The 13,025-nt window shown below is 40.5% G+C and overlaps 1 protein-coding gene across 1 annotated transcript in view; it reads left to right on the plus strand.

The window, feature by feature from the left end:
- TAFA4 (TAFA chemokine like family member 4) overlaps nucleotides 1-12,070 on the plus strand; it is a gene marked incomplete at both ends in the record, with an annotated part of 51,159 nt that extends 39,089 nt beyond the window's left edge. Inside the window, 2 exons of the mRNA XM_082004567.1 lie at nucleotides 1,540-1,695; nucleotides 11,919-12,070. Coding sequence (XP_081860693.1) covers nucleotides 1,540-1,695; nucleotides 11,919-12,070 — 308 coding nt within the window. The remainder of the gene's footprint in view (nucleotides 1-1,539; nucleotides 1,696-11,918) is intronic.
- Nucleotides 12,071-13,025: the final 955 nt, after the last annotated feature.

Here is a 13,025-nt window from a genome sequence, read left to right on the forward strand (position 1 = left end):
GCATTGCTAACTCTTTTAAAGGTTAAGTTTTCTCACTTAATCAACTCATAAAAATTTCTGCCCAAAAAATACAATGATCTTAATCACTCAGTAATACTTTGTCTATAAGGATGTAAGCCTGGCCATATTGCATCAGACCAAGGTGTTCTCTATCTCAAAATCCTGTGTCTGGTATTAGTTAGTAACAGATACTGTAAAAAAAAAAACCAACCAAACCAAAAACCCAAACATGCCCTCCTCCCCTCCAAAAAAAAATCCCAAACCAAACACCAAAACAGGGCAAGCATGGAGTAAGAAGGAAACAGAACAATCCTCCAGGCTTGCCACTTGGAGGATTGTTTGTTTCTGAAGAGTGCTCTCCCCTTCGCCTTCCTTTCTTTAGTCTGCTGTACCATTGATATTACACACACCTACACCAATATCTGTACCGCTGTCTCTTCTCATATAAGGAGCCTGTACTGCTTTGATGGTGAATATTTTTATTATTCTCAGTGTTGTCTCTCTGTCTAGCTCACTTATGAAAAAACCCACACTGTTCTGTAGCACTGTTAATTTACAAGGTGCTTTACAAACATAGATAAGAGTCATCCAAGGCTCTACTCTAAATAAGCTGAGACAAATGCAAGATGAAGCACTTGAAGGCTGTTCAGGAAAGTGAGGACATGGAAATGACTTATGAAAAGAGGAGAGGGGTTTTGTGAAGTGTGATTGCCGAGAAAGGTTTTTAGGCAGTACAGAGAGTAAGTTTGGCAGTGCAGAAAAATGATCAGGTGCAAGTGGCAGTGGAGCTAAGATGTGAAGGCAGGAGCAAGGACAGGCGAGGAAGGGAAAATAAACTCGGAGAAATAGGGGACAGTGAATTGTGAGGAAAGGCACTTAGGAGGAAAGCAATAGGGTGGAATATTTATCACAGATTTCTTTAAAATTGTCCATAAGGGAACTCGAGCAATCAATATAGTTTGGCTTTTTTTGCATTATTTTTGGTTTTGTTACAAAACTTGAGTATTTATGACAGCTTTTCAGCCTACCTTGTTCTTAGCCTACCTGCAATGATAGGCACAGCAAGCAGTGCTTACATGTTATTATGTTAGAAAGTCTCCCTACTATCTAAGATAAGTCTCCCTTGTGTTAAACACTGTCCTGTCCATTGTGTCCATTTATGAAGGGGAAGAATTAAATATAAAACCTAAAGCAAAACAGGAAGCCAAAGGAAGGAAGAGTGTGCTCTGTCTCTGTATGTCTTCTTGTCCAATCCATCGAATTGACTACTCCAATCTCCTTTTCCTCCTATGGCTTTGTAATGGCCAGGGAAGAAAGATTGAAAAATTGACTTGTTACGATGATCTAATCTTTATTAATAAGAATAGGATAAACTCAGGGAATAAACCAGGTCCTACAAAGTGCTTTGCTCCTTTGTCTTCCTGGGATTTAAACTGATGTTTGAGAGATTCAGTATCCTGTAGCACTGTAGGAACTTGCTTTTTCTATGTGCACTGATGTTTTGTTTTCCTCTCCATCATTTATCTCTGCAATTATTAGGCCAGCACCAAGTCAAGCAAGGGACATGTGAAGTTGTGGCAGTGCATCGTTGCTGCAATAAGAACCGGATTGAAGAACGATCGCAAACAGTCAAGTGTTCCTGCTTCCCAGGGCAGGTGGCTGGTACGACAAGGGCTCAACCCTCGTGTGTGGAAGGTAAGCAGTCTCCTGCTCGCTCATGGTTCATTAAGATTGTTTGAGAAGTTTAGTCTCCTTGATTGTTTGACTTCCCACTGCCTCAAAAGCTAATCCTTCCTTTTGTTAATTTTGGAAACATCTCTGTGCATTGATGATAATGAGTCTGTGCATAAATCTGGGTGTAATTAATCCTCTTAATATATGTACTCGTCCATTTCATGTCTGTGCCAATAAAACTTCTTAATTTTGTCACACAAGATTTCTCCTTTAAAACTTGTCTGAAAACAGCATAAGCCAAAAAATTCAAGCTTATGATAACCCTTCCAGTTGTTTTTAAACTTAGTAGCTTAGCTGAAAATTCACTGGATAATAAATACAACCCTAAGACTGGGCAAGCAGATAGTGCTGGGACATCTGATTTTGAGAACTGTTCTCTAGATGAATGTTTCACCGTTTCATGTGCCTAATGGTCTCTTATGCTGGACACGAATGCTATAATGATGCCTCATGTCTATTCAGTTTTTTGTGTTGTAACCCCAAATACAGTAGCGTTTGGAGAGCAGAGCAAGCATACTGCTGCACAGGACACTGTCTGAGCTAAGACACCTACCTGATGAAGGGAAAATGTGGTATAGTTGCCTTAGTCCATCATCTTCCTGGGTAGATGTTGAAATCCTCACAGAGCTTAGTATTGCCATTCTTATGCTTTTAGCAGTATAACTCATTTGAAGTTAAATTGCTTTCTTGTCAAATCAGAAGTACCTTCTGTATTTTTAGATGATAGGTCAAACAGTAGAAATAATTTTGCATACAATAGATAGTAAAAGACAGGCATTGTTTTAAACTCGTTTATGGATTGCAAAGGTGACACTGTCTTTCCATGATAGAAAGGTATAAATGCATGATACCATAGAAGCTTAATTCAGTTTGTGAATGCAAACAGTTGCTGAAATGATTTAGCAGCTGTTTTTTTCTTCAAGTATAATTGAAATTAAATATGGCAAAATATTATGAATGTAAGATTTTGGTTTCTAAAGTGGAAGCCTTTGATTCCCCCTCACCCCTTACGGTAATGCTTTAACATGCTTCGCTTATTTTTGCAAGCATCTGGGGCTACAGTCAATGTTATTCAGTTGCTGTAGCTTGGAAACTAACTCTCCTTAGCCTCAGGATTAGATGTGTTTTCTCCCACTGTGCATATCCTTCAGTAGGCTTTTACACTGTTGAATCGAGAAACAGTTTATGTCTTGAATTTGCCTATTTCAGTCTAATACAGGCATTTAATTTTCTTTTCCAGCACTTTTTTTACTGAATGCAGGGCTGTTTAATTTGCCTATGTTTTTCTCTGAGCTTAAAGGGAAGGACATGCCCAAAGCACAAAGTTGTACTTTTATATTTTATAGAGCAATTGGCTTGTAGTAGTCTTTTAATGTTTTGGGTTTTTTTTTGAACTTCAGGCCTTATCCAGGAGTAGTTATCATGTATATTAGGTCAACAATTGTCTCTGTGCTGTTGATCATGCATGATATGCACATGGTGGTTGGTACCTGTAGTTCCTACTGCAAATCATAGAATATTTGAAGTTGGAAGGGACCCGTAAGGATCATCGAATCCAACTCTCTGCTTCTCACAGGGCTATCTAAAACTTAATTATATGACTGAGAGCATCGTCCAGACTTTCCTTGAATGCTGACAGACTTGATGCCATGACCACTTCCCTGGGGAGCCTGTTCCAGTCACTGACCACCCTCAAATTATGTATGTGCTAAACTGTGTTTGGACAAAATAAGAAAACAATGTAATTCACATTCATAAGTATATGTCCAGAAAGTACCACCCACCTGTTGTGTCAGACTGCACAGTTTTTAGTCATACACAGAGAGATGCTTTTACCTATTGGAATTCTTGGTAAAAGTGGCTTAGTGCTTAGTAGTTTTTATTGTAGATATGGTTAGGTATGTTCTGTTTGGATTTTAGCATCTTTACACACACTCAAAAGGAAAACAGCTCTGTGCGAGTCATGCTAGGAAACAACAGTAAATAGGATGAGATCAGTCTCTCTTATGTTGACATAGCCGGTGAACTTTTCTGGGTTTGCATGTTTCAGCTGTTCTTGGGCAGCAGCAAAGACCATTGTAGCCGAGTAAATGGGATCGTATTTTGTGTTCTATGCAGAGCAGCAGCCTTTATAAAGCTATTGGAATGTAATGATGTTTTCCTTTCTTGACCAAGCAAATGGATGGTTATGTAATTAAATAATTACAATTATTTTTGAGAGCTGCATGATGATTTTACAGAAGTCTGCTTTTTCTTGCTATTTTTAAATGAGGGTCTGATTTCTTTTTCAGTCTTAACAACCTGGGAAACAATGAGTTGATACTACTACTACTTTCCTTTAGGCCAGGCAAGCGTATTACTAGTCATAGATTGTAGGTGCTCCATGAGAAATAAAGACTACTGCAAGAAATAGATTCTCACAGAGTATGGAAGACTGCAAAGGTCTGGGACTTTAGCAAAGTCTAGACAAATTGTACTTACCGTTCTGTTCTGGACTTGAACTTGACGTTTGAGCAACTTTCTGCTATAACCTGTTTGGATTTCCCCCCCTCCCAATAAATTGTAACTAAATGAAAATAAGCCTTCTTCATTTGGAATCTTTGCATCTGGTTTTAGTATTTTACAGATTTTTAATTTAGTTGGGTATTTTTCCGTAGTTTTTTCAGTCTTGCAACATATGGGTTTCCTGACCTGGATACCACTGGGTTTCAGTGACAGCTTGTTTGTTAATTTGGGTGGGGGTAGAGCCTACTGCATCAAACAGAGCTCCTTGTTGGTGTGTATTGGGCATTGTGCCCTTTGGTATACATAGGCCATGAAACAGGCTTGTAAAGCCCATCATCATGTTTTTTAGGATACAGTCATAGGCCAGCTGGATATTTACATTTTGAAATAGGTTGACAGATGCTAAAGAATTTTACACAAGGTCAGATTTAATCAGCAGTTTATGGGAACAGCACTGTATGTTAAGGCAAAGCCCTGCTCAAGAAGTTAGTGAATACATGTACCAATATTCACAGCTACCAAATTTCAGGAAGGCCCCCTATTTGAGCCAAGTCAGGCATACACCTACACCTAGAAGTGATTATTTTTTTGACATGGTATGTGCTAAGGAGGAAACTAAGTACTTGTGTTACAGACAAAATGATAGATATCCAGGTGAGTTTCAAGGAAAAGGTGTTGAAGTGGTGCAGAAAGGAAAGTAAAAGCTAATTAAATCTTGCAAATACATGAAGTGAAAGACTTATATGCCCCCTGAGCTGGAAGATGGGGATGGAGAGCACAATGTACTCCTCATAATCCAGGAGGAAGCAGTCAAGGACATGCTAAACCACCTGGACACCCACAAGTCTATGGGGCCTGATGAGATCCACCCGAGAGTACTGAGAGCGCTGGCGGAGGAGCTTGCCAAGCCACTCTCCATCATTTATCAGCAGTCCTGGTTAACAGGGGAGGTCCCAGAAGACTGGAGGCTTGCCAATGTGATGCCCATCTACAAGAAAGGCCGGAAGGAGGATCCTGGGAACTACAGGCCTGTCAGCCTGACCTCCGTACCGGGGAAGATTATGGAGCGGTTGGTCTTGAGAGTGCTCACAGGGCATCTGCAGAACAACCAAGGGATCAGGCCCAGCCAGCATGGGTTCATGAAAGGCAAGTCCTGCTTGACCAACCTGATCTCCTTCTATGACCAGGTGACCCGCCTAGTGGATGAGGGAAAGACTGTGGACGTTGTCTACCTGGACTTTAGTAAAGCCTTTGACAGCGTCTCCCACAGCATTCTCCTGGAGAAACTGGCGGCTCGTGGCTTAGACGGGTTTACTCTTCACTGGGTGAGGAACTGGCTGGATGGCCGAGCCCAGAGAGTTGTGGTGAACGGCGTTAAATCCGGCTGGCGGCCAGTCACAAGCGGTGTTCCCCAGGGCTCGGTTCTGGGGCTGGTCTTATTCAATATCTTTATTGATGATCTGGATGAGGGAATTGAGTGCTCCCTCAGTAAGTTTGCAGATGACACCAAGTTGAGTGGGAGTGTTGATCTGCTGGAGGGTAGGAGGGCTCTGCAGAGGGATCTGGACAGGCTGGATCGATGGGCAGAGGCCAACTGTATGAGGTTTAATAAGGCCAAGTGCAGGGTCCTGCACTTTGGCCACAACAACCCCATGCAACGCTACAGGCTTGGGGAGGAGCGGCTGGAGAGCAGCCCGGTGGAAAGGGACCTGGGGGTGCTGGTTGACAGCCGGCTGAACATGAGCCGGCAGTGTGCCCAGGTGGCCAAGAAGGCCAACAGCGTCCTGGCCTGTATCAGGAATAGCGTGGCCAGCAGGAGTAGGGAAGTGATTGTGCCCCTGTACTCGGCACTGGTGAGGCCGCACCTTGAATACTGTGTTCAGTTTTGGGCCCCTCACTACAAGAAGGATGCTGAGGTGCTGGAGCGTGTCCAGAGAAGGGCAGTGGAGCTGGTGAGGGGTCTGGAGCACAAGTCTTATGAAGAGCGGCTGAGGGAACTGGGGTTGTTTAGTCTGGAGAAGAGGAGGCTGAGAGGAGACCTTATCGCTCTCTACAACTACCTGAAAGGGGGTTGTGGTGACGAGGGTGTTGGTCTCTTCTCCCAAGTAACTAGTGATAGGACAAGAGGAAATGGCCTCACGTTGTGCCAGGGGAGGTTTAGATTGGATATTAGGAAAAATTTCTTCACTGAGAGGGTGGTCAGGCATTGGAACAGGCTGCCCAGGGAGGTGGTGGAGTCGCCATCTCTGGAAGTGTTCAAAAAACGTGTGGATGTGGCGCTTCAGGACATGGTTTAGGGGACATGGTGGTGCTGGATTATTGGTTGGACTTGATGATCTTAAAGGTCCTTTCCAACCTAGTGATTCTGTGTATGATTCCTACAAATCAGTTGTTTTCCATGTTATGCAGTAATCCTTACTGTGTTGTGGGGCCTAACTGACTTTTATGGAGTGCTTTGCATTTCTACAGTGTTTCATGTCAGAAACTTTAAATATTGGTAGTAGGAGAAGTCAAAGTACTTCATTGAAAAAGAAGGATATGAAGGTGAAAATCAATGTTTGTTATAGACTGAGATCTTCCTAGCATTTTTACAAGCACAGTAAAATCACTCTTCATAGCCTAGATGAGAGTACAGGGCAAGAACTCCTTGGGTCAGGATATCTTTTATCCTTTGCCCACGATAAAACACTTACTTAGATAATTGCATGTTGGATGCATCCAACAAGAAACTCTGTCATTTGTGTTGTGAAAGCTATTGACAAGCATTGGCAAACAAAGAAAACAAGGTTAGTTCTTCTGTACATGTGCACACCTCATTTTCCTGGGTGTTATTTGAGCTTCCAAGTATAGGCCCATCTGATACTTTGAGAAATGTTGCTGTAGATAAATTGAGCCACTGAACTCAGAAAAAAGTAGAGCATGTGAAAGAAGTTTTTAAATATGCAGAGAGGACATACCATGCAGCCTGTCTACCCTGCCTTGAGTTGTAGCTATACTCTTTGATTGCAGCTATAGAAAATTTTGCTTAGCAAAGGTCAACCTGTTCTTCCGTCAATGACTTAAATTACATTTAAGGTAGTCATGAGATTTTGTTTATACACATTTTCTTTATGGAAATAAACATCCTTGAGTAAGCACCTCCAGCTTGTCTAGCAGCTACTGCCAAGAAGATAAAACATTAATAACTGTTGTCTGTAGAGTAGCTATCTTAGAGGCATTTAACGCATTTATCTAAGTAAATCATCACTGGCCAAATCATCTTCCATGCAGGCAATTCTATTAGTACTAGAATTTATGAGGAGGAAACACTCAGATTGGAAAAAAATGTGAATGGGACTAAACAATTGTTTAAGAATTTTCTGTAGGGCCAAAGAACCACAATGAAGGAAAAAGACAAGTGTGGCTGAAAGCCCATCTGGGTTCCAGACTGAAGGGAAGAGAGCATATAGAAACAAGATGACAAAAAATCAATACACAAGGAATAGATAAAAGAAGAAACAGCTGGGAAGATGTCCCTCCCACTGTTTTTGAATGGATTTCGGGATACTTGAGAATTCAAAAGGATGTCAGTATTCAAAGAAAAAGAGGAAATATACAGTAGAATGAGTAGCGTACTAAAAATTTATATGGAACAGAGCTAAATCCAGCAGAGCAGGAAAGACACCTGCATTTGTCCAGACTAAAGACAGTATGAATTTTCTTGTTCAAATAGAACATACAGTAATCCTTAAAATAAAATAAAATTGTCCCATAATGCATGAAATATTGACATTCTTAATGCTGAGGCAGATCAGTATCACAATTTTCCTTTTGTTAAGTTAACAGGATGGGGAGGTACTTTCTAACTTATTTTTAACTACAGAAGGTGCTAACCAACATCTACTGGGATAAAATTTTTTGTTTTGTTTTGTTTTTTAGTTCTGATTCTGTGTAGTTTAGAGTCCTAACAAGCTGATGTGATATCAGTTAGCAAGGAATTCCTGGAGTACAGATCACAAGAGTTTATGTGGCTTTCTGAAAAGAGATTTGCCAGACACTACTGATTCCATTTCCAGAGGAGTTTTCAAAACTATACAGAGAGTTTCTGGGTTTGATACATGTAAGCCCAGGTTTTCCAAGTTACCTTGGAAGATAATTTATTCAACTAAGGATTTGGTTACTAAATACATTTGAGGATTTAAGTCTCAGTTTTTTGTAAGCTATTTAATTTTGAGCCATATGCCATTGTGTGCACTTGCTCAGTGTCAGTTATCTAGCATACCTCAAAAACATATCTCTCCATAGACTCATCAGTAGGAAGTGGTAGTCAAATGGCACATACCTACCAGGATTTCACAGTGCTTAGCTCTACACCTGACACACAACATTTTCAGCAGTGACCCAAAAGCAAATATAGAATCTCTCCTGACAAAATCATGTCTGGATTTCATCCCGTAGGGCAAAGGAGTAATTAATGACAAGCCCAACGCATTCACATGGCATAGTCCTACTCACAGGAAGTTGAATCTATTTGAAAGAACTGCGTTAATAAAGGCAAATGCATTGTGATGTGAAACTGAAGAAGTTCAATCAGCTCGGCTTATCAGGCAGAAGATTGAAAAGTTACTGGTTTGTGGCACGTTCAGTGCCTTCACAGGGGGAAAATTATGATTGTTAACAGGTGTTGTAACGTAGGAGAAGAAAGCACAACAGAAGAGGTGGGAAGAGGAAGAAAACTAGGGCTGTGTGGTTCATGCTGAGATTGTTTAACTGTTAAAAAAAATGACAATGAGAAAAGTTTCTTTCTTCACCTGTCCCAGATTGGCTTGGAAAACACTGTGTAGCCAAACACAAATCGGGGCACAACACACTGAATTGTGTGAGGCAAGATGAGATGATATATTGACACCTTTTGGCTTTACTCTCTATGAACCTACAGTTTCCATGGAGTCATGTTATCTAGGGAGCGATGTTAGCAGATTTATTGCTGGCTGATTTCCAGCAAATCAGCTGGCTAGTGTCAAACTAAAGCAGTCTCCTTTCCCTTCATGAGAGTGGTTATGTATGAGAGTGACGTAGCTGCTCTCGTTTCTTAGGAAAGTCATCTGTTGAAATCCTTCCAAGAGTGCCTCAATCTGAAAAGAAGAGGAAGCCTATATATCCTCCAGTGAGTTGCACAGTTACAGGGACAATAATAGTTAAAGAACTCTAGCTATGAAGATGAGCCTAAGTCTCTGATGGAGAATTTTAATGGAGTAATCTCAGGGGTGTGTTTGACGAAAACAGCTACAGCCAGTTAGGACATGTAATGTCCACTCTGCTGATCTATAACTACAAAGAAATTGGACATAAAATGGATGTAAGAATTAGTGGATTGCTACAGCAAAGATTTGGGAATTTGCTGGAAACTAATGGAATGAGATCTGTATTAAATATTTCAAAGTGTTGCCATTACTCTGAGGAGAGGTATTTGCACAGAATAGAAATCAGTCAACAGAAGGGTAGGAGTCACTTTCTATGCAAGTCTCCAAACAAGAGATGAATAGAAGGTGAAATATGCAGTCTGTTGAAGAGCTTGTGGAGCTTGTTTGAATTACAGATTGACTCAGCCATGTTTCCCATTCACATCTGTGTTTGTTTTAATGGAAGATGGTACTGCTGGAGATGATGGGCCAGTCTCACTATCTTCAGTTCCACATGGGCCAGGAAGTTGCATGGGCACAACTGGTCAAGAATGCTGTGTGAACCTATTCCTGTGCTGCACTTTTGGCCAGTCAACTAATACCTTTTTTTTTTTTTCTCTAATCTGGTATTAGGACGAGGTTGATGCAGGTTGTATAGATATATAAAAACTGCCACATTGGTGCATTTTCTATGGTCTGAAAACATATTACACCCAAACCAATATGAAAAAGATTGGATCTAAGGAGTTCTTAGAGTAACTGAGGCACAAGGGATTCTAGGTACCTGCAGGAAACTGGTGAGTGAGGTGGTTTTCGAGGTCTGACGTTGAACTTATTTTTTTAGCGTAACACTAACTATATGAAAGCATGTTCACATGTCAGAGCACAGGTGAAGTCTCTGCATGTCACGTCATCCACACTCACAACAGCACTGTGCAGAGCTGTGTAATGCAGTAGCCAGGCCTCCCAGGAGGACTCGCTGGCTTTGAAGACACAGCTAGCTTGTTACCAGGATCTCTGCTTGCTTAGGGACCTCTGCACATGCCCTCAGTCTTCTTGAATCTGTCCTTCTAGAGTTGCTCATATTTACCTGAAATAAATGTGGTATAGAAATAGAAACAAATTTAGAAAGCGGCAGAGATATAAAATAGATGACTGGGCTGTATGTCTGGAGTGGAAATGATCCGTCACCTCCTAGGAAGCACAATGAAGTTTCATCTGTTTTGTCAACAATCAATCAGCATCAATACAAATGATCTAAGATCCAAATTACTTCTGAGAGGAATAATGCATTTATTTTATAATTTTATGATATTGAAGGAATAGTTCATAAAAGCCAAACTGGTGTTCCAGAAGTATATTTTTCGTAGTGCCTTTCACATAGGCTTACAGTGAATGTGCAAAACAAAAGTAATTGAATGAACATTTCAGCAATATCCTGATGTCAGCTTGCCTGCTTGTCACCCTAATTTGAAGGTTGCAGACGTATGAATCCACCTTGAAATTAAAAGGAGAAAAGTGCTTTACAAGAAGTAGACTAAATTATTTTTGTTCATCTCGTTTGGATGTGGTATCTTTTAAAGCATGCAATTCAATATTTTGTGCACCTAGTAGAATAATGCAGACTAACTAAATCAACATTTAATCTGTATTTTATTTCAAAATCCAATTTAGATTATGTAAGTTTGTGATCTGATATATTTAATAATAATTTTCTGTGATTTGATGAATCCCAGGAACAATGCAAAACTGAGAAATGCATGTAAATTTTTTCGGCAGTATGTGGGAAAGTATATCTGTTGTTAATAGCAGTATTGTAAAGTCATGACTATGCTTGTAAAAATAACAAGCACGGTCTTATCAATGGAAATTGGCTTAACGATAGAAAATTAATAAATTTGCACAGTTAAGGTGTACTACTGTAGCGCTCCAAAATATACTGCAAAGCTGGTAGTGTAACTGCAAGTAGATTTTTAGTTAATAAACTAACACTTTCCAGTGGTTTCCACATCCTTATCGGCACTTTTTGCTGGCAAACCTCACATGCTTACATCTCTGTGCAATTCTATTTTCTCACCCAGTGAAGGGAGAAACTGGCATTTCTTCATCCAGTCTTGCATATGCATATCCGGGTTAAATAAGAAACCTTAGTTTCATTCTACCTTACAGCAGGTACTTGACTGAAGCATGTAAATGAAGGAGGCAAGTCATCTTTGCAGTCAGTGGGGGTGGAAAGGCACTTCCAGAGGTCAATTCAAATGATGGAGTCAAATCAGTCTCTGGCGATGCTTGCCTGTCTTCACCATTTGCATATGGCATTTACCCTTCTGTGCTGGTGAAGTTAGCCTCATTTTTAACTCAAACCGAAACATTGTGTTAAGCTATTAAAACAGTAACTGTTGGTTTCTACCTTTTGTAATCAAACAATTGAACAGCACGAAGACAACATCCCTACTAAAATGAACAGTATTAAAAAAAAGACTGTACTCTTTTTCTCTTTCCTATTTCTTTTGCTAGCTTCCATTGTCCTACAGAAGTGGTGGTGTCACATGAATCCCTGTTTGGATGGAGAGGACTGTAAAGTACTACCAGACTATTCAGGTTGGTCTTGCAGCAGTGGAAATAAAGTCAAAACCACAAAGGCAAGTACAGAGATCACCTATACTTAAAGATGGCAGTGTGCTGATGGCATTTGCTTATTGCATTGCATCTGCGGGTGTGAGGACTAGCACTGGACTTCTCAATGTTTTGGAAAGTGGTCATTAATGAAATTGTTCTCAGAGAGGGCAATGTTGGGTCAGAACTGCCCCTTCACTGCCAAGCTAGTTAAGTTATTGGGTGCTGGAGTCAAACTGAAGAAGACCCTGCTTCAGTCTTTGGTGAGCAAAGAAACCATTCAGCTGTGATCAGTGTTAGAGGGATAATCATGTTCCACGACCAGTTCTTCAATTTGCAGACTGAGTACATGGGTCCAAGGTCTTTGCCAGTGTCACCTAAAGTTAGATTCCTATGTTACTGAAAAGCCCTTTTAGCTTTTGAGAGAAGTAGCCTGCATTAGGAGTTGTTGAGAATCAGCACTGATGTCATTGGGAACTGTGGGACACTGAGCACCACTGGAAATCAGGCTGATTCAGATAATTTCTAATTACAGGCCATCCTGTAGACAGCCTGTTTTTTTTTTTTTTTTAAACTTTGCTATGCCATCCTGTTTCTTAATTAATGGTCAGCAGAGAGAAAATATTATATCCTCTGTCTGCTTAACAATCTAAAATGAGTTCAGTGCATTGAAGTTCAACAAGTCATAGCAAACTGCATATCTAAATATATCATAAAACAGGATTGTTATCAGGCAATAGCAAGGCAAGACGTATGCTTAGCTTTTTTCTTCACAGCCTCTTCTAGTTGGGAATGAATGTCGTTGATTAGGTTACAGTCTGAGTTAATAAGCGAATACTGACACCAAATGTTGTTTAATAAAGGTTATTCTAAGGAGTGGAAACTGTACTAATTGCTAGATGAAAGAGAGAAAATTAGATGGTTTGGGCCAGCTGTGGTGTGATATAGATGGTCTAAAGCCCAGATACTGACACTGGATGGTGGCAGGCTCACTGGAAAAATCACTGG

Source organism: Phaethon aethereus, assembly GCF_964289735.1.
Source record: "Phaethon aethereus genome assembly, chromosome: 11".
Lineage (NCBI taxonomy): Eukaryota > Metazoa > Chordata > Aves > Phaethontiformes > Phaethontidae > Phaethon > Phaethon aethereus.